We start from the raw sequence: 23,352 nt of genomic DNA on the forward strand, positions 1-23,352 counted from the left end.
TAAGTATATATGTAGTATCTAGTAACATTTATAATAACATGTAATATATACATGATATAAGTATATACAGTACGTCATGTAGTAACATTTATAATAACATGTAATATATACATGATGTAAGTATATATGTCATGTAGTAACATTCATAAAAACATGTAATATATACATGATGTAATTATAAATGTAGTATCTAGTAACATTCATAATAACATGTAATATATACATGATGTAAGTATATATGTAGTATCTAGTAAGATCCACAATAACATGTAATATACACATAATGTAAGTTATATATGTCATGTAGTAACATTCATAATAACATGTAATATATACATGATGTAAGTATATATGTAGTATCTAATAACATTCATAATAACATGTAATATATACATGATGTAAGTATATATGTCATGTAATAACATTCATAATAACATGTAATATATACATGATGTAAGTATATATGTTGTATCCAGTAACATTCATAATAACATGTAATATATACATGATGTAAGTATATATGTCATGTAGTAACCTTCATAATAACATGTAATATATACATGATGTAAGTATATATGTCACGTAGTAACATTCATAAAAACATGTAATAAATACATGATGTAATTATAAATGTAGTATCTAGTAACATTCATAATAACATGTAATATATACATGATGTAAGTATATATGTAGTATCTAGTAAAATTCATAATAACATGTAATATATACATGATGTATGTATTCATGTAGTATCTAGTAACATTCATAATAACATGTAATTTATTTACTCATAACAGGAATAAACCAAAAGCGCACACGACGGCGGAAGTACACAAACTGGGCTATGAAACAAACGACTAGGATAAAGGCTACGAACTACAAACATGAAACAAAAACACTTGCACTGTGACAAGAATAACAAAAACTTACATGGACAAAAATAAAGAGCATAGCAAGGCATGACGCAGATAATTGAGGGCGTGAAGGAGGTCTTGTTGCCAGGACGAAGAAAGAAACAGAATGGCTTAAATAATAACTGTGATCATTACAAACAGGTGTGAGGGCTGAGGACTGGGGCGTGACTTGGAGACAAGGTGGAAACTCATGAGTTACTATGGAAACGCGAACCAACCAGAAAGTGCCAAACAGGAAACAAGCGTCCAAAAAGCACAACTTAACATGACCAAAACAAAACATTATCCAAAGGCGTGACAAATATTTACGTATTTTAGTTACACTTATAACTTTACATACATATATCCATATAAAAATATGTATATAAATACATATATATATGTTATGTATGTTTATATGTATGTAAAGTTACTTTACATGATGTTGGCTTTTGGCTTCCGGCCAATTCGTCTGAGCCAAAAGTGGCCCCCAAGTCGAGGACACCCCTGCCTTAATGCTTCAGCTGCACGCAGGATTCGCACAGGCATAGGTAAAAAAAGAAAACACTTTATGGTTTGATAACTCTACAACAACAAACATTTCTTTCATGTAACATTTAATTGAAACATGTCCACCATTAGTCTGCTTGGAGCGTGATGGTAAAGTGTCTCCACGCCGCTCTGCGCCCGACACATGGGTCACTTTATTTACATTTGGCACAGGCGGGCGGCGAGAGGAGCTTTGTTGACTAAACAGACCGCCCGCTTGTTCCAGGGTATGTTAAACGTCCATGTCGCCAGCTCAAACATTTGCTCAGCTTTGCGGCGATTAAAAAAAAAAAAAAAAAAGGGGCTGGGAGAGCGAGGCTAATTATTCCGAGTCTCAAAGTCGTTACAATTATGGTAAGAAGGATAAATCAGCTGTGTGTAGTCCCTGCCTGTTGCAGGCTGATGACATGAGTAACATCACACATTTACCTGTGGGGCGGTGACACCTCCCACCTCATTAGTGTCTCCCCCACTGCTGGACGACACATCCACAGTGCTCTCTTTGCAGGAGCCACTCATCCGATAATGGACGCCACACCTAATGACATCACAGACTTAACTCATGACATTACATGACATCACAGACTTAACTCATGACATCACATGACATCACAGACTTAACTCATGACATCACATGACATCACAGACTTAACTCGCCTCTGTCGTCTTGCGGCAAAAAAATAAATAAATAAAAGCCCAGCATATCAATTCCCACGTCAAAGATTTCCTATTTCTTAGCCCGCCGCCACTTTCTTGCAGCTCTGACAGCTCCCAGGTTGAGTGGCGGCACACGCTCGGACTGACAGGAAGTGATGGCGTACCTGATCGGCCACGGCGCGGGCCAGTTTGTCCATCCTGGAGCCGGCCTCTGCGATCTTCTTGGCGGCGTTGATCACGTCCGAGGAGTTCTTCAGGGGACCTTTGCCCCTACAGGGAGGAGGAAGAGACAACAAATAAGGTTGCAGAACAGCAAGGAGGAGAACTGACAAACAAAAATGCACATTTTGCGGTATAGCTCGGTATGTTGAGTGGCCGTGCCAGCAACTTGAGGGTTGCAGGTTCGATTCCCGCTTCCGGCATCCTAGTTACTGGCGTTGTGTCCTTGGGCAAGACACTTTACACACCTGCTCCCAGTACCACCCACACTGGTTTGAATGTAACCTAGATTTTGGGTTTCGCTATGTAAAGCGCTTTGAGTCACTAGAGAAAAAGCGCTATATAAATATAATTCACTTCAGTTCACATTTTTCTCAACACAAAGTCAGAATCAGAATCGGAAGTACTTTATTCATCCCCAAAGGGAAATTAAGATTTTATATATATATAAATATATATATTTTTTTCAGTTTAAATTTTTGTACTTTATTTATTTTTCAGTTTTTTTTTAGTATTTTTATTATTATTATTATTCAGATTCACACACACACACACACACACACACACACACATACACACACACACACACACACACACACACACACACACACACACACACACACACTAGGTGTGGTGACATTTGTTAAAGTTAAAGTAGCAATGATAGTCACACATACACACACGCACACGCACGCACGCACACGCACACACACACACACACACACACACACACACACACAGTAGGTGTGGTGAAATTTGTCCTCTGCATTCGACCCATCACCCTTGATCACCCCCTGGGAGGTGAGGGGAGCAGAGCAATGAGCAGCAGCGGTGGACGCGCCCAGAAATCATTTTTGGTGATTTAACCCCCAATTCCAACCTTTGATGCTGAGTGATTGAAAACTAAAAAAGTAAAATCGCAAAAAAATAAATAAATATATCAAAACAAACAATAAAATAAAATAAAAAATGATATATATATATATATATATATATATATATATATATATATATATATGGTAAGACTTTAGTATGGGTAAAATATGAACCATTAGATAGTTGCTTATGCAAATCAGTAATATATTGGCTGTTAATTAGTCATTATTAAGTACTTATTAATGCTTAATTCTGCATGGCCTTATTATAGGACCAGTAACCCATTAACTAAGACTCATCCCTAACCTCAACCCTAACCCTAACCCTAACTCCTACCCCTAATTTTTACCCTAACCCTAGGTTAATAAGAAACTAATTAATGGTTCGTATGTTCCCCATACCAAAGTGTATAAATATATATATACATATATATATATATTTATATATATATATATGGGAAAGTCTCGCCTCGACTGTAACATATTATTTTCGGGTCTCCCCATGTCTAGCATTAAAAGATTACAGTTGGTACAAAATGTGGCTGCTAGACTTTTGACAAGAACAAGAAAGTTTGATCACATTACGCCTGTACTGGCTCACCTGCACTGGCTTCCTGTGCACTTAAGATGTGACTTTAAGGTTTTACTACTTACGTATAAAATACTACACGGTCTAGCTCCATCCTATCTTGCCGATTGTATTGTACCATATGTCCCGGCAAGAAATCTGCGTTCAAAGGACTACGGCTTATTAGTGATTCCCAAAGCCCAAAAAAAGTCTGTGGGCTATAGAACGTTTTCATTTCGGGCTCCAGTACTCTGCCGGTAACAGTTTGAGATGCCACCACAGTAGAATCATTTAAGTCTTACCTTAAAACTCATTTGTATACTCTAACCTTTAAATAGACTCCCTTTTTAGACCAGTTGATCTGCCGTTTCTTTTATTTTTCTTCTATGTCCCACTCTCCCTTGTGGAGGGGGTCTGGTCCGATCCGGTGGCCATGTACTGCTTGCCTGTGTATCGGCTGGGGACATCTCTGCGCTGCTGATCCGCCTCCGCTTGGGATGGTTTCCTGCTGGCTCCGCCGTGAACGGGACTCTCGCTGCTGTGTTGGATCCGCTTTGGACTGGACTCTCGCGACTGTGTTGGATCCATTATGGATTGAACTTTCACAGTATCATGTTAGACCCGCTCGACATCCATTGCTTTCCTCCTCTCCAAGGTTCTCATAGTCATCATTGTCACCGACGTCCCACTGGGTGTGAGTTTTCCTTGCCCTTATGTGGACCTACCGAGTATGTCGTAGTGGTTTGTGCAGCCCTTTGAGACACTAGTGATTTAGGGCTATATAAGTAAACATTGATTGATTGATTGATTGAAAGAGTGAGGGAAGAGTGGATGGTGAGATCGACAGGCGAATCGGTGCGGCGTCTTCAGTAATGCGGACGCTGTATCGATCCGTTGGGAGATGAGCCGGAAGGCAAAGCTCTCAATTTATCGGTCGATCTACGTTCCCATCCTCACCTATGGTCATGAGCTTTGGGTCATGACCAAAAGAACAAGATCACGGGTACATGCGGCCCAAGTAAGTTTCTTCCGCCGGGTGGTGGGTCTTTCCCTTAGAGCAGGGGTCGGGAACCTTTTTGGCTGAGAGCCATGAAAGCCAAATATTTCACAATGTATTTCCGTAAGAGCCATATAACATTTTTCAACACTGAATACAACTAAATTCGTGCATTTTTAAGTAAGACCAACATTTGTAGAGTATAATAAGTCTCTTATTCTTTTTAACAACATTGTTATTATAAAAGTTAACCAATAATACATACAATACTTCTTACCATTAATGCGACATCTTGAACAGGTGCGGTAGAAAACGGATGGTTGGATTAAAATGCATGAGAATGTTTTATAATTTGAACGTTATTTTTGAAACTGTGATTACCAGCAGAGTTATTCATTACTTATCGTGTTAAGCAATGTCAGTTAAGATTTATATGAGAGCCATATGCAGTCATCTGGCTCTAGAGCCATAGGTTCCCTACCCCTGGTTTAAGCATTAGACACCTTTTTACCTGCACTCTGCCTCCCGCTGTTTCCCACATCTACAAAGCAATTAGCTACCAACTGCCACCTACTGATATGGAAGAGTATTACATGGTTACTCGGCATTGCCAGGTTGGTAGAGTGGCCGTGCTAGCAAGCTGAGGGTTCCAGGTTCTCACTGCTGTTGTGTCCTTGGGCAAGACTCTTTACAAACCTGCCCCCAGTGCCACCCACACTGGTTTAAATGTAACTTAGATATTGGGTGTCACTTTGTAAAGCGCTTTGAGTCACTAGAGAAAAGCGCTATATAAATATAATAATTATCTGAGAGCCATATGTAGTCATCAAAAGAGCCACATCTGGCTCTAGAGCCATAGGTTCCCTACCCCTGCCTTAGAGATAGGGTGAGAAGCTCTGCCATCCGGGAGGAACTCAAAGTAAAGCCGCCGCTGCTCCTCCACATGGAGAGGATCCAGATGAGGTGGCTCGGGCATCTGGTCAGGATGCCACCCGAACGCCTCCCTAGGGAGGTGTTTAGGGCACGTCCGACCGGTAGGAGGTCACGGGGAAGACCCAAGACATGTTGGGACGACTATGTCTCCCGGCTGGCTTGGGAACGCCTCAGGATCCCCCAGAAGGAGCTGGACCAAGTGGCTGGGGAGAGATAAGTCTGGGCTTCCCTGCTTAGGCTGCTGCCCCCGCGGCCCGACCAAGAACTAAGCATTTCTTGTAGAACCACTTCAGTGTTTATAGCTTCAACTTTTTCCCTTTTTCCGTCCCCCGCAATCACGTCTCGCCTGAGGTCCTTCAACACTGACTGACTGGTTGAGAATTTAAAAAAAAAAAACAGAATGAGACAAAATGGATCTTCTGAGTTTGAGAAGTCAATTACAAGAATAAAAAGCTCTCTTTTTGAGAGGTTATAAATGTTGAATGCAGGTTGTTTTCCCCGAGCGCAATAACATTTCCTGGAATCCACTGAAGTCCTTGGAAGTAGCGGCCCCGGCTCACCTGGTGAAGTCGGTCATCTCCATCATGATCATGCACATCTGCTTGGCCAGCACGATGATGTCGTTGCCGTTGTCGTCCCACTTGGCCACCTCGGCGTCCAGCTTGCACTTCTCCTGCCTGAAACTCTCCACCTGCTCGGCGATCTTGGCCTTTTCCTCCTGGGGGAGCTGAGCCATGATGGCCTGCGGGGAGGAAAGCACACGTCACACCTGGGCCGCCTCGGGCTTTGGAGGAGGGAGCAATTCAGGTAAGGCGGGCAAATAAGAGGGGTTATTTTTATTCATGTATTGATTTTGTTGTCCTGTCCAGCTTCTCATGCAAATCATATAGTAGATGTACAAACCCCGTTTCCATATGAGTTGGGAAATTGTGTTAGATGTAAATATAAACAGAATACAATGATTTGCAAATCCTTTTCAACTCATATTCAGTTGAATATGCTACAAAGACAACATATTTGATGTTCAAATTCATTAATTTTATTTTTTTTTGCTAATCATCATTAACTTTAGAATTTGATGCCAGCAACACGTGACAAAAAAGTTGGGAAAGGTGGCAATAAATACTGATAAAGTTGAGGAATGCTCATCAAACACTTATTTGGAACATCCCACAGGTGTGCAGGCTAATTGGGAAAAGGTGGGTGCCATGATTGGCTATAAAAACAGCTTCCCAAAAAAAGCTCAGTCTTTCACAAGAAAGGATGGGGCGAGGTACACCCCTTTGTCCACAACTGCGTGAGCAAATAGTCAAACAGTTTAAAAACAACCTTTCTCAAAGTGCAATTGCAAGAAAGTTAGGGATTTCAACATCTATGCTCCATTATATTATCAAAAGGTTCAGAGAATCTGGAGAAATCACTCCACGTAAGCGGCATGGCCGGAAACCAAACATTGAATGACCTTGACCTTCAATCCCTCTGACGGCACTGTATCAAAAACCGACATCAATCTCTAAAGGATATCACCACATGTGCTCAGGAACACTTCAGAAAACCACAGTCACAAAATACAGTTTGTCGCTACATCTGTAAGTGCAAGTTAAAGTTTTACTATGCAAAGCCAAAGCCATTCATCAACAACATCCAGAAACGCCGTCGGCTTCTCTGGGCCCGAGATCATTTAAGATGGACTGATGCAGAGTGGAAAAGTGTTCTGTGGTCTGAATAGTCCACATTTCAAATTTTTGGGGGAAATATTCGACATCATGTCATCCGGACCAAAGGGAAGTGAACCACCCATACTGTTATTGACGCAAAGTTCAAAAGCCAGCAGCTGTGATGGTATGGGGGTGCATTAGTGCCCAAAGCATGGGTAACTTACACATCTCTGAAGGCGCCATTAATGGTTTTTGAGCAACATATGCTGCCATCTAAGCACCATCTTTTTCATGGACGCCCCTGCTTATTTCAGCAAGACAATGCCAAGCCACATTCAGCACGTGTTACAACAGCGTGGCTTCGTAAAAAAAGAGTGCAGGTACTTTCCTGGCCCGCCTGCAGTCCAGAACTGTCTCCCATGGAAAATATGTGGCGCATTATGAAGCGTAAAATATGACAGTGGAGATCCCGGACTGTTGAACGACTGAAGCTCTACATAAAACAAGAATAGGAAAGAATTCCACTTTCAAGGCTTCAACAATTAGTTTCCTCAGTTCCCAAACGTTTATTGAGTGTTGTTAAAAGAAAAGGTGATGTAACACAGTGGTGAACATGCCCTTTCCCAACTACTTTGGCAAGTGTTGCAGCCATGAAATTCTAAAAATGTTTATCAGTTTGAACATCAAATATGTTGTCTTCGTAGCATATTCAACTGAATATGGGTTGAAAAGGATTTGCAAATCATTGTATTCCGTTTATATTTACATCTAACACAATTTCCCAACTCATATGGAAACGGGGTTTGTATTATTTGGTGCAGCCGGGCCGGAGTAGGAGGGAATAGAAAGAGGAAACAAGAAAGACAGAGGGGGAAATAGTGGGGACAAGAGGGGGACAAGACAGAGAGACAACAACAACAATAACAAAAACAGAACAACATCAGCAAATAGGATATGTACAAATATGATAGTAAAAATGATAGCAAAAAAGCCGTTTGTGGAAAAAAAAACACAGAAATGACAATAAACATTATTACACTACAAATGGAGCAATAAAAATACCAAAAGAAATAGAAATAACAATATTGATCATGAAATAATACCAATACTTTACCTCTATTATAAGACGGTGTGCAAAGTGTGGCCCCAGGGGCCATTTTTTTACGTGTTTATTTACCGAATTACCAAACAAGCCAAAACAACAACAATCTGGCGTCCTCTGCATGTGCTGCTCTGGCACCGCGTGCACACCCACACAGACGTCCCCTTGGTGCCCTCACAAACGATCAGAAATCACACAAATCCGTAACTTTAACAACCATATTGTTGTGTTTTTAGTTTGTTCCTGCCTTCTCCTTGTCTGCACCTGTGTTTTTTAGTGATTTTTCCTCGGTGAGGGGCGGGCCTTGTGGCGCACCTGCTTGCAATTAGCTCACCTGTATTTAAGCTCGTCACTCACAGATTGACCTTGCCGGTTATTGTTTCCTGAACCCCGCACGCACATGTGCCTGCTTTGCCTCATCTGTCTTGGTACGTTGCCTTTTCTTAGTCTTGTTAATCTTAACCTCGTTGTGTTTGTTTCCTAGCCTCCTTGATTTAAAGAGGACTTTTTCTGTGCTTAGTGCGCCCTGGCTTTTTCCCCGCCGACCACAGAAGAAACTGTTTTGTTAGTATTCATGGTGTGCACTTCTGCCCCATCGCCTTTTGTTACCCCTTTTTGGACTTATGAAATGTTTTCCCTTTTTGTATTCAACCTTGCCTCAAGTTTCTGCACACATATTCTTACAATAGTAAAGAATATTCCCGTGTTTCTGAAACCATAAGGCGCACTGCCGATGAATGGTCTATTTTTTATAATTTTTCATATATAAGGCACACCGGATTATAAGGCGCATTAAAGAAGTCATATTATTATGATTTTTGGCTATGAACTATAACAAAACATCACATTTTTCCTAATAAAAAGGGCATAAAACATTAAAAAAAAGAAGAAACACTGGTTTAAGCATTAAAAAATGTATTTATTTGAGTATTTATTTCAGGGATGTCCAAAGTTTTTCCACAGAGGGCTGCACACAGAAAAATTGAAGGACGCGGGGCCATTTTGATATTTTTCATTTTCAAACCATAACAAAAATATATGGATTTTTTTTTTTAATCCTTAGGGCTCCTGGGGAGCATAGAAGGTCTCAGTCACTAAAATTAAACAAATAAGTCAAATTATTATTATTTTTTTTAATTCAATGCTTACAGTAAATCTCTATATCAACTTGAGGTTTACCCAAAGTAAAACAAATAAGGTTTTATGTATTTTCTGTCAAAGACAACTTTGTTTTTTATAGTAAAACTGAAATATTCAGTATTTAGATGGATAGATAGTACTTTATTGATTCCTTCAGGAGAGTTCCTTTGTTTAGCAATTAAAGCCCTCAAAAATCAATAATGCAGGACACCATTGATTTTAATTATTTAATATTTTTGAGTGATTACAGTGAAAAGTTAAATAAAATCCTACTATATATATTTGATATTCGAAAGGTTCCCCACTCATAAAGTGATGCATTTTTATTAGTTTTTTTTTACTTTTAACACTGAAAGGGGAACATTATCACCAGACCTATGTAAGTGTCAATATATACCTTGATGGTGCAGAAAAAAGACCATATATTTTTTAACCGATTTCCGAACTCTAAACGGGTGAATTATGGCGAATTAAACGCCTTTCGGTTTATCGGTCTTGTAACGATGACGTCAGAACGTGACGTCACCGAGGTAATGCACCCGCCATTTTCATTTTCACATTACAAACACTCCTCTGTTATTTTCCGTTCTTCGACTATTTTTTGGAAACTTGTATACATCATGCCTCGTCGGTGTGTTGTCGGAGGGTGTAACAACACTAACAGGGAGGGATTCAAGTTGCACCACTGGCCCGAAGATGCGAAAGTGTCTGCCGCCAGACCCCCATTGAATGTACCAAAGTGTCTCCACATTTGACCGGCGATGACAGACATGGCACAGAGATGTATGGATAACCTGCAGATGCATTTGCAACGATAAAGTCAACGAAATCACAGAGGTGAGTTTTGTTGATGTTGTTGACTTATGTGCTAATTAGACATATTTGGTCGCAGCATGACTGCCAGCTAATCGATGCTAACATGCTACACTAATCAATGCTAACACGCTATTTAGGGTAGCTGTATGTACATTTGAAACTAGATACCCACATTTAATGCGAAACATCCATCCATCCATCTTCTTCCGCTTATCCGAGGTCGGGTCGCGGGGGCAACAGCCTAAGCAGGGAAACCCAGACTTCCCTCTCCCCAGACACTTCGTCTATCTCTTCCCGGGGGATCCCGAGGCGTTCCCAAGCCAGTCTTCCCAACGTGTCCTGGGTCTTCCCCGTGGCCTCCTACCGGTTGGACGTGCCCTAAACACGGCTGGCATCCTGACCAGATGCCCGAACCACCTCATCTGGCTCCTCTCAATGTGAAGGAGCAGCGGCTTTACTTTGAGTTCCTCCCGGATGGCAGAGCTTCTCACCCTATCTCTGAGAGCCCCGCCACACGGCGGAGGAAACTCATTTCGGCCGCTTGTACCCATGATCTTATCCTTTCGGTCACGACCCAAAGCTCATGACCATAAGTGAGGATGGGAACGTAGATTGACCGGTAAATTGAGAGCTTTGCCTTCCGGCTCAGCTCCTTTTTCACCAGAACGGATCGGTACAACGTCCGCATTACTGAAGACGCCGCACCGATCCGCCTGTCGATCTCACGATCCACTCTTCCCCCACTCGTGAACAAGACTCCTAGGTACTTGAACTCCTCCACTTGGGGCAGGGTCTCCTCCCCAACCCGGAGATGGCATTCCACCCTTTTCCGGGCGAGAACCATGGACTCGGACTTGGAGGTGCTGATTCTCATTCCGGTCGCTTCACACTCGGCTGCGAACCGATCCAGTGAGAGCTGAAGATCCCGGTCAGATGAAGCCATCAGGACCACATCATCTGCAAAAAGCAGAGACCTAATCCTGCGGTCACCAAACCGGAACCCCTCAACGCCTTGACTGCGCCTAGAAATTCTGTCCATAAAAGTTATGAACAGAATCGGTGACAAAGGACAGCCTTGACGGAGTCCAATCCTCACTGGAAATGTGTTCGACTTACTGCCGGCAATGCTGACCAAGCTCTGGCACTGATCGTACAGGGAGCGGACCGCCACAATAAGACAGTCCGATACCCCATAGTCTCTGAGCACCCCCCACAGGACTTCCCGAGGGACAAGGTCGAATGCCTTCTCCAAGTCCACGAAGCACATGTAGACTGGTTGGGCAAACTCCCATGCACCCTCAAGAACCCTGCGGAGAGTATAGAGCTGGTCCACAGTTCCACGACCAGGACGAAAACCACACTGTTCCTCCTGAATCTGAGGTTCGACTATCCGGCGTAGCCTCCTCTCCAGTACACCTGAATAAACCTTACCGGGAAGGCTGAGGAGTGTGATCCCACGATAGTTGGAACACACCCTCCGGTCCCCCTTCTTAAAGAGAGGAACCACCACCCCGGTCTGCCAATCCAGATGTACCGCCCCCGATGTCCACGTGATGCTGCAGAGTCTTGTCAACCAAGACAGCCCCACAGCATCCAGAGGCTTAAGGAACTCCGGGCGGACCTCATCCACCCCTGGGGCCTTGCCACCGAGGAGCTTTTTAACTACCTCAGCGACCTCAGCCCCAGAAATAGGAGAGTCCACCACAAATTCCCCAGGCACTGCTTCCTCATAGGAAGACGTGTTGGTGGGATTGAGGAGGTTTTCGAAGTATTCCGTCCACCTATCCACAACATCTGCAGTCAAGGTCAGCAGAAAACCATCCGCACCATACACGGTGTTGATAATGCACTGCTTCCCCTTCCTGAGGCGGCGGATGGTGGTCCAGAATCGCTTCGAAGCCATCCGGAAGTCGTTTTCAATGGCTTCCCCGGACTCCTCCCATGTCCGAGTTTTTGCCTCAGCGACCGCTGAAGCTGCACACCGCTTGGCCTGTCGGTACCTGTCCACTGCCTCCGGAGTCCTATGAGCCAAAAGGACCCGATAGGACTCCATCTTCAGCTTGACGGCATCCCTCACCGCTGGTGTCCACCAAGGGGTTTTAAGATTGCCGCCCCGACAAGCACCAACTACCTTGCGGCCACAGCTCCGATCAGGCGCCTCGACAATAGAGGTGCGGAACATGGTCCACTCGGACTCAATGTCCAGCACCTCCCTCGTGACATGTTCGAAGTTCTTCCGGAGGTGGGAATTGAAACTTTCTCTGACAGGAGACTCTGCCAGACGTTCCCAGCAGACCCTCACAATGCGTTTGGGCCTGCCAGGTCTGTCCGGCATCCTCCCCCACCATCGCAGCCAACTCACAACCAGGTGGTGATCGGTAGAAAGCTCCGCCCCTCTCTTCACCCGAGTGTCCAAAACATAAGGCCGCAAATCCGATGACACAACTACAAAGTCAATCATGGAACTGCGGCCTAGGGTGTCCTGGTGCCAAGTGCACATATGGACACCCTTATGTTTGAACATGGTGTTTGCTATGGACAAACTGTGACGAGCACAAAAGTCCAATAACAAAACACCACTCGGGTTCAGATCCGGGCGGCCATTCTTCCCAATCACGCCTCTCCAGGTTTCACTGTCGTTGCCAACGTGAGCGTTGAAGTCCCCCAGTAGGACAAGGGAATCACCCGGGGGAGCACTTTCCAGTATTCCCTCGAGTGCTCCCAAAAGGGGTGGGTACTCTGAACTGCTGTTTGGTGCATAAGCACAAACAACAATCAGGACCCGTCCCCCCCACCCGAAGGCGGAGGGAGGCTACCCTTTCGTCCACCGGGTTAAACTCCAACGTGCAGGCTTTGAGCCGGGGGGCAACAAGAATTGCCACCCCAGCCCGTCGCCTCTCACTGCTGGCAACGCCAGAGTGGAAGAGGGTTCAGTCCCTCTCGAGAGAAGTGGTTCCAGAGCCCTTGCTGTGCGTCGAAGTGAGTCCGACTATATCCAGCCGGAACTTCTCAATTTCGCGCACTAGCTCAGGCTCTTTCCCCCACAGTGAGGTGACGTTCCACGTCCCAAGAGCTAGCTTCTGTAGCCGAGGATCGGACCGCCAAGTGCCCTGCCTTCGGCTGCCACCCAGCTCACATTGCACCCGACCTCTATGGCCCCTGCTATGGGTGGTGAGCCCATTGGAGGGGTGACCCACGTTGCCTCTTCGGGCTGTGCCCGGCCGGGCCCCATGGGAACAGGCCCGGCCACCAGGCGCTCGCCATCGTGCCCCACCTCTGGCCTGGTTCCAGAGGGAGGCCCCGGTGACCCGCGTCCGGGCGAGGGAAATCTGGGTCTATGTTTTTTCTTCTTCATAAAATAATATAATGCAAGACAAACACTTTCCAATCGACAGATTTAAGTTGCTCCAGTGTCAGAAGATGCGAAAGTCTTGATCGTTTGGACCGCACATTTTACCGGTGATGCTAATAAGGCAGCCATGCTATGGGCCACTTCATTAGGTACACCCATGCTACGGCCGAATAGCGTCAATAGCTATTCGCTCAATAGCTTCAGTTTCTTCTTCAATTTTGTTTTCGCTATCTGCCTCCATTTTCCGACCATCTGTTTCAATACATGCGTAATCTGTTGAATCGCTTAAGCCGCTGAAATCCGGGTCTGAATCCGAGCTAATGTCGCTATATCTTGCTGTGGTAATCGCCATGTTGTTTGTATTGGCAGCACTGTATGACGTCACAGGGAAATGGACAGACGCATCGCAAATAGCGAAAATCAAGCAATTTAAAGCTTTTTTTAGGGATATTCCGGGAGGTGTAAAATCTTGAAAAAAAATTCGAAAAATAAAACAAGCCACTGGGAACTGATTTTTATTGTTTTGAACCCTTTTGAAATTTTGATAACGTTCCCTTTAAATTTCAAGATCAACTTCCGATATATCTGTCGATTTTAAGTTTGAACTATTATTTTGTTTGTTTTATGCTCTTTTGTCAAAACTTTGATGTTTTTATATGGCAACCACACAACATATGCAATATTTTTTCCACATAAAACATTTTAAAGTGATAATTTTTAAGTCATGATTCATTATAACAAATATTTTTTGTTCTTTTTTTTTTTCGAGCAATGGAAAAAATAAAAATAAAGACAAAAGGAACAAACAAAAAAACTGCCTGCATGGCAGCTTTGTGTCAACATTGCCACTTTTTCTCATTAGATTTAACCTCATTCCACTTTTTAAAATGTTTTTATTTTTATTTTTGCAAAACGTTCAATTTTCAAATTTTTGCAAAATGTGTGGCGGGCCGGTAAACGATTAGCTATGGGCCGCAAATGGACACCCCTGATTTATTTAGTTACTGCTGGGTCCCTGGAACCGGACATCAGGGAAGTCCTAAAAGTTCGGGAAAAAAATCCAAATATTGCATTGATTTTTTTAAATGAAAAATATCAAAATGGCCCCCGCATGCTTGGGTTCTTCAGTGTGTTGGAAAAAAAGTTTGATTGGAGGAAATAATATTGCTTTTTTTTATGTGTTCATGCAGATGACAAAAATGAAGTTCTAAACTTTACATTTAATGATTGCACTTCTTGACATCTTCCATCCGTCGCTCCCTTGAAGGCCTTTTGGGGGCAGGTCCAAAATGGCATAAATCTTGCGGCAAGGTCACAGACGGCCGTATTATTTGGCAGGTAAATGTATAATTACCTCACGTATTCAAGCAGCCCATGAATAATGCATTTTTGTCAGGGAGGTGGGAGTAGCCCGGCTGCCATTAGGTCGATTATATTGACTCAGGAAGCAGAAATAAATGAGTTCAGGAATAAAAAAATAAAAAAAAGTTAAAACTATTGACTGTGCCGTTTTTTGTTGTTGTTTTTTTTAAATGTAATTCCATTTCCTCACAGCAAAGCTGGTGTGTGGGGGGTGACAAAGTGCATCGCTTGGCTCATGTCCCCGGTTAGAGGTGTCAGGATGGAGAAAAAAACAAAAGGGAAGCAAAAGCGAGATAAAAAAAAAAATTAACGGTGGAAAAAACAGAATAAAAAGTTGTAGTTGATAATGGCTTTTTTGCCGATATCCGATATTGTCCAACTCCGATATCACCCGATACCTGTTAGAATAATTGTTTCTAAATTATCACAAAAAACTTTGTATTACATTGTGTTACTGACAAGAAAACAAAAGGCTGAAATCTACCAAGAAGAATGCTCGTAAAACTCCACTGGGACTTCCAAGCCAGGATCTGCCCAACTTCCAGAAGAACTCTTTTTGAAGCATTTTACAAACTCTTTTTGAACAATTTTATGGAACACTCTTTGAACTATTTTATGGGACTCTCTTTGAACTATTTTATGAAACTCTCTTTGAACTATTTTATGGGACTCTCTGAACTATTTTATGGGACTCTCTTTGAACTATTTTATGGAACTCTTTCGGAACTATTTGACGAACTCTCTTCGAACTGTTCGGTAACCGAAGGCAACACTGTTTACGACCTACTTCCCTCAGGAAGCGGCTGTGGGAAGGACGGGGGAGAAAGTCAAATAAAGAAGGAGGAGTACGATCTTGGGGCAGAGCGTGGTGCAGGACTGTACTGAGTGTACAGTGGTCATGTCTCTCCTTATATCTGAGTCCAAATTTAATTCTGTCTCTGTTTGATTCTTGGCCTTTTGGCTTGTTTAATAGATGTCATCAGTGTTTGAACCTGACAATACCGATATATACAGTGTTGGAATGAACACATTATTATGCCTAACTGTGCTGTGATGCCCCGATGGATGCATTAAACAACGTCACAAGGTTGTCCTAAATAAATCAACTTGTCACGACGTGGTTTTTTCGCAGCTTACGGCGAGGTTTGTTCCCCCGGGATGCAATCGGACTATTCCGGACAAGGCTTGCAGGTAGGAACATATTGAATGATCTTCACTCAAAAAAAGGTACGAAAACGGAAAACAAGACTGATCGCACTTGGGATTTGGAGTAAATACTTAACACAGACTGTGGACATAGAGAACTTATACAACTGTGGCATGGAATAAACATGACTTATGTAATCCAGGCATGAGACAAAAAAAATGTACTTGGACACGGCATGAAGCAAAAAACTAGCATAAGCAAAAGCATGAAACAACTAATGATGCCAGGACAACTGACTGGCAAAGACAGGCTTCAATAATGTCTCCAGATTGGAAACAGGTGCGCGGTCCAAAAACCAGAAGCAGGTGAAAATCATACGTCGCCATGGTAACTAAAACAAACGAGGGTGCACAAAAACAGGAACTAATGGAGTCTAAAACTAACATGATCCGGACCGTGGATCATGTCACAACTTAAGTTATGGGGGAAAAATGCCAACATGGCACTGCCATATTTATTATTGAAGTCACAAAGTGCATTATTTTTTTTTAACATGTCTCAAAACAGCAGCTTGGAATTTGGGACGTGCTCTCCCTGAAAGAGTATGAGGAGGTTGAGGCGGGCGGGGCTTGAGGTAGCGGGGGGTGTATATTGTAGTGTCCTGGGAGAGTTAGTGCTGCAAGGGGATCTGGGTATTTGTTCTGTTGTGTTTATGTTGTGTTACGGTGCGGATGTTCTCCCGAAATGTGTTTGTCATTCTTGTTTGGTGTGGGTTCACAGTGTGGCGCATATTTTTAACAATGTTAAAGTTGTCTATACGACCACCCTCAGTGTGACCTGTATGGCTGTTGACCAAGTATGCCTTGCATTCACTTGTGTGTGTGAAAACCCGTTGATATTATGTGACTGGACCGGCACGCAGAAGCAGTGCCTTTAAGGTTTATTTTCACTCTACGTCCGTACAGCGGCCTTTTAAAAAGTCATACATTTTACTTTTTAAAACCGATACCGTTAAATTTTCAGATATTACATTTTGAAAGATTTATCGGCCGGTAATATCGGCAGTACTGTTAGAATAATCATGTATGTATATTATCACACAACTTTTGTATGCTTAAAGTCCGTTGCTATAGTTATTAGCTATTGTGCTCAAGCTGTACTGTTTCTATCTGTGAAAGGACAAAAACTTCTTGTCTGAGGGGTGGCCTCAGCCGCAGATGTTATCTGAGTTTTAGCCCGCTAACAGCCAAAGACTTCAAGGACCTCAACGAAGATAAGATGACAGCACGTGGAAGAAGCAGAGACACGGCGAAATCAAGAGGCCCCAGCACATTCCGTCATGTATTGTGTGTACTGGACCTGCTTTGCATAATATGTGGGTCTACTCTTGTTAGAGGCGGCTGCCTGTGCATCGGTTGGGAACATCTCTGCACTGCTGAACTGTCTCTGCTCGGGATGGTCTCCTGCTGGCCCCACTATGGACTGGACTCTCACTATTATGTTAGATCCACTATGAACTGGACTCTCACTATTATGTTAGATCCACTATGAACTGGACTCTCACTATTATGTTGGATCCACTATGAACTGGACTCTCACTATTATGTTAGATCCACTATGGACTGGACTCTCACACCATTATGTTAGATCCACTATGGACTGGACTCTCCCTATTATGTTAGATCCACCATGGACTGGACTCTCACTATTATGTTAGATCCACTATGGACTGGACTCTCACACTATTATGTTAGATCCACTATGAACTGGACTCTCACTATTATGTTAGATCCATTATGGACTGGACTCTCACACCATTATGTTAGATCCACTATGGACTGGACTCTCCCTATTATGTTGGATCCACCATGGACTGGACTCTCACTATTATGTTAGATCCACTAGGGACTCGACTCTCACACTATTATGTTAGATCCACTATGGACTGGACTCTCACTATTATGTTAGATCCACTATGGACTGGACTCTCACTATTATGTTAGATCCACTATGGACTGGACTCTCACTATTATGTTAGATCCACTATGGACTGGGCTCTCACACTATTATGTTAGATCCACTATGGACTGGACTCTCACTATTATGTTAGCTCCACTATGGACTGGACTCTCACTATTATGTTAGATCCACTATGGACTGGACTCTCTCACTATTATGTTGGATGCACTATGGACTTGACTCTCACTATTATGTTAGATCCACTATGGACTGGACTGTCACTATTATGTTAGATCCACTATGGACTGGACTCTCACTATTATGTTAGATCCACTATGGACTGGACTCTCTCACTATTATGTTGGATGCACTATGGACTTGACTCTCACTATTATGTTAGATCCACTATGGACTGGACTTTCACTATTATGTTAGAGCCGACTATGGACTGGAATCTAACTATTATGTTAGATCCACTATGGACTGGACTCTCACTATTATGTTAGATCCACTATGGACTTGACTCTCACTGTTATGTTAGACCCACTATGGACTGGACTTTCACTATTATGTTAGATCCACTATGGACTGGACTCTCACTATTATGTTAAATCCACTATGGACTGGACACTCACTATTATGTTGGACCCACTATGGACTGGACTCTTACTATTATGTTAAATCCATTATGGACTGGACTCTCACTATTATGTTGGATCCACTATGGACTGGACTCTCACACTATTATGTTAGATCCACTATGAACTGGACTCTCACTATTATGTTAGATCCATTATGGACTGGACTCTCACACCATTATGTTAGATCCACTATGGACTGGACTCTCCCTATTATGTTGGATCCACCATGGACTGGACTCTCACTATTATGTTAGATCCACTAGGGACTGGACTCTCACACTATTATGTTAGATCCACTATGGACTGGACTCTCACTATTATGTTAGATCCACTATGGACTGGACTCTCACTATTATGTTGGATCCACTATGGACTGGACTCTCACTATTATGTTAGATCCACTATGGACTGGACTCTCACTACTATGTTAGATCCACTATGGACTGGGCTCTCACACTATTATGTTAGATCCACTATGGACTGGACTCTCACTATTATGTTAGCTCCACTATGGACTGGACTCTCACTATTATGTTAGATCCACTATGGACTGGACTCTCTCACTATTATGTTGGATGCACTATGGACTTGACTCTCACTATTATGTTAGATCCACTATGGACTGGACTGTCACTATTATGTTAGATCCACTATGGACTGGACTCTCACTATTATGTTAGATCCACTATGGACTTGACTCTCACTGTTATGTTAGACCCACTATGGACTGGACTTTCACTATTATGTTAGATCCACTATGGACTGGACTGTCACTATTATGTTAAATCCACTATGGACTGGACTCTTACTATTATGTTAAATCCATTATGGACTGGACTCTCACTATTATGTTAGATCCACTATGGACTGGACTCTCACTATTATGTTGGATCCACTATGGACTGGACTCTCACTATTATGTTCGATCCACTACGGACTGGATTCTCACTATTATGTTAGATCCACTATGGACTGGACTCTCACACCATTATGTTAGATCCACTATGGACTTGACTCTCACTATTATGTTAGATCCACTATGGACTGGACTCTCACTATTATGTAAGATCCACTATGGACTGGACTCCCGCTATTATGTTAGATCCACTATGAACTAGACTCTCACTATTATGTTAGATCCACCATGGACTGGACTCTCACTATTATGTTAGATCCACTATGGACTGGACTCTCACACCATTATGTTAGATCCACTATGAACTGGACTCTCACTATTATGTTAGATCCACTATGGACTGGACTCTCACACCATTATGTTAGATCCACTATGGACTGGACTCTCACACTAAATGTATGAAAATATTTTATGAAGGTCTAAAAGGTGAATCAAAACACAATAATATTGAGTATATTTTTTCAAATCTACATGAGCAGAGAATCTTGTGTGGCGTGGGACAACAAACTCCTTTCTTTAAAATGTAAGGTTCTACTTTGGGAGAGAGTGTTTGCTACTTCCACTCACTCCCAAATTGGTGTGACAAAAGAGAGGAGAGGAGCTCAGGAACCAGAACACGTGAAGCGGGTGGGACGTCGGGGGCGGGGAGGAGGGAAGCAGCAAGGAGTTCGGAGAAGACCTCCCTCTATCTTCCTCCCTCCCTCCATCTTCCTCCCTCCATCCTCCCTCCCTCCATCTTCCTCCCTCCATCCTTCCTTCTGAACTCTGCAGAATTCACTTATCCTCAAATCCCTTCCCCGACTTTGCTGATAACAACAAGGAGCGGGCCTCGGGAGCTTAACATAGTGGCAAAGCCAGCCGAGGGAGTGTCGCACCAATACACTCCGCGAGTCCACGTCTGTGGGGATTAGCGTGCTTTCCGATTTCCGCCGTGTCTCACGGCGACTCTAATTTTGCTTTATTTTTTAATAAATTGCCCAGACACTGGAGAGTTCCACATTATGGATGACCTACCAACGTTGTTATCCAATCAGCGTGCCGAGAGATGTTGCAAGAATGCTTGGAGGGAAGATTGACTCACTATGCATTAGCCTTATGAAGGCCCGATGTGCAGCATCGGTCGGAAATCCCTCCTCATCTTCCAGCTCACGCCAACGAGTGAAAGCCAGGGCAATGTTGATCCCGACTGTCCCAGACAAAACTTTTTGTTTCTTTGGTCGTTTTGCAGCTTCTGCCTGGATAGCAGTCATTGCACAAAGAGGTTCTTCCTCTTCTTTTTTTAGTTTACTGGCGGCACTCTCCAGTGTCTGGAGAGGGCCATATTATGGATGACCTATTAGCATTGTTATCCGATCAGCGTGCCGAGAGATGCTGCAAGAATGTTTGGAGGGACGAGTGACTAACTATACACATTATCCTTATGAAGGCCCGACGTGCGGCATCGGTCGGAAATCCCTCCTCTTCTTCCAGCTCACGCCAGCGAGTGAAAGCCAGGGCAATATTGACCACGACTGTCCCAGACAAAACTTTTCGTTTCTTTGGTCGTTTTTCAGCTTCTGCCCAGATAGCAGTCAATGCACGAAGAGGTTCTTCCTCTTCTTCTTTTAGTTTTCTGGCGGCACTCTCCAGACACAGGAGAGTTCCATATTATGGATGACCTACCAATGTTGTTATCCAATCAGCGTGCCGAGAGATGCTGCTAGCATGCTTGGAGGGACGAGTGACTCACTATACATTAGCCTTATGAAGGCCCGACGTGCGGCATCGGTCGGAAATCCCTCCTCATCTTCCAGCTCACACCAGGGAGTGAAAGCCAGGGCAATATTAATCCCGACTGTCACGGACAACACTTTTTGTTTCTTTGGTCGTTTTGCAGCTTCTGCCCATATAGCAGTCAATGCATGAAGAGGTTCTTCCTCTTCTTCTTTTAGTTTTCTGGGGGTACTCTCCAGACACTGGAGAGTTCCATATTATGGATGACCTACCAATGTTGTTATCCAATCAGCGTGCCGAGAGATGCTGCAAGCATGCTTGGAGGGACAAGTGACTCACTATACATTAGCCTTATAAAGGCCCAACGTGCGGCATCAATCGGAAATCCCTCCTCATCTTCCAGCTCACGCCAGCGAGTGAAAGCCAGGGCAATATTGATGCCGACTGTCCCAGAAAAACACTTTTCATTTCTTTGGTCGTTTTGCAGCTTCTGCCCGGATAGCAGTCGAAGCACGAAGAGGTTCTTCTTCTTCTTCTTTTAGTTTTCTGGCGGTACCTTCCAGACACTGGAGAGTTCCATATTATGGATGACCTGCCAAAGTTGTTATCCAATCAGCGTGCCGAGAGATGCTGCAAGCATGCTTGGAGGGATAAGTGACTCACTATACATTATCTTTATGAAGGCCCAATGTGCGCAAGACGCCGAAACACCGATACGCCTGAGTGGAAGTGAAACACTTGATTGTCCAGGGTGAGTGGGGTGTGTGGGTGTTGGAAAGGTTCCAATCGGTTGAGAAATGTGGGATATGGAGTCGATTGTGAATAAGGGGGGAAAAAATTCTGGAAAACCGAGAATTATATTAGGAAAAATAAAACTTGTTTTTGCGTTCGATATATTGGAAGAGTGTGGGTGGATGATTGAAAGGTCGAAATTGGGTTTAAAATGGAACAACATTTAAAGAATACAGGGCATTATAGTACTATGAATATGTCCGATCAATTGAATGGGAATTCCCTGGGAATTTGGGATTTTTGCAAAAAACAGGCATTTTTGAAAATATTGATACTGCATAATTGTTCTGGGATGGTATGGGCATTTTTCGAATCGGTTGAAACATGTTGACGGAGTAAAAATTTGAGTTAAGAATGGCCATTTTGGAATTCCTGGAATTTCGTAAACACCGGAAATTTGTACAAAACAAATATGAGAGTTTTGTTGTCTCAACTAAAGGAATGTTTTGAAGGTGGAATGGTCAAAAACGGTTGACAAACGTGGACTGTGAAAACTTCCCAGGACGAGGTGAAAATAGCGCTGTGGAAAACTGGGAATGCTGGAAATTCCTGGAATTGAAAATGGAAAATTTTTGTTTCATTGTTCAAGGTGAGTGGGGTGTGGGGGTGTTGGAATGGTTCCAATCGGTTGAGAAATGTGGGATATGGAGACGTTTTAGTATATTTTCCATTTATTTTCATTGGGTGGAAATTTCTGGTTATTCCGGGAAAACCGGAAATATGCTGCCTTGAATGTCCAGGGTGAGTGGGGAGTGTGGATGTTGGAACAGTTCAAATCGGATGAGAAATGTGGGCTATGGAGTCAATTGTGTAATGTCCATTCATTGTGAATAAGGGGGAAAAATCCAGGAAAACCAGCAATTTTTGGGAAAAAAAACTTTTTTTGTGTTCCGTATATTGGAAGAGGAGTGTGGGTGGATGATTGAAAGGTCAAAATTGGGTATAAAAATGGAAAACATTTTAGAGAATCCAAGGCATTGTCAAACTACGAATATGTCAATTCATTTGAATGGGAATTCCCTGGAAATTTGGGAATTTGGGGAAAACCAGGCATTTTTGAAAA

General features: G+C 43.0%; 1 protein-coding gene across 2 annotated transcripts in view; it reads right to left on the bottom strand.

The window, feature by feature from the left end:
• The window catches only part of ctnna2 (catenin (cadherin-associated protein), alpha 2), an 820,127-nt gene that overhangs the window by 59,142 nt on the left and 737,633 nt on the right, over positions 1–23,352 (bottom strand). Inside the window, exons 15-16 of one of the 2 annotated variants that reach the window (XM_061880696.1) lie at positions 6,252–6,433; positions 2,264–2,372 (exon numbers count right to left, since the gene is read on the bottom strand). In XM_061880696.1, coding sequence (XP_061736680.1) covers positions 2,264–2,372; positions 6,252–6,433 — 291 coding nt within the window. The remainder of the gene's footprint in view (positions 1–2,263; positions 2,373–6,251; positions 6,434–23,352) is intronic. The other variant, XM_061880697.1, reaches the window with a different exon arrangement.

The sequence above is a fragment of the Nerophis ophidion genome, linkage group LG20 (assembly GCF_033978795.1).
Source record: "Nerophis ophidion isolate RoL-2023_Sa linkage group LG20, RoL_Noph_v1.0, whole genome shotgun sequence".
In the NCBI taxonomy this organism is placed as follows: Eukaryota; Metazoa; Chordata; class Actinopteri; order Syngnathiformes; family Syngnathidae; genus Nerophis; species Nerophis ophidion.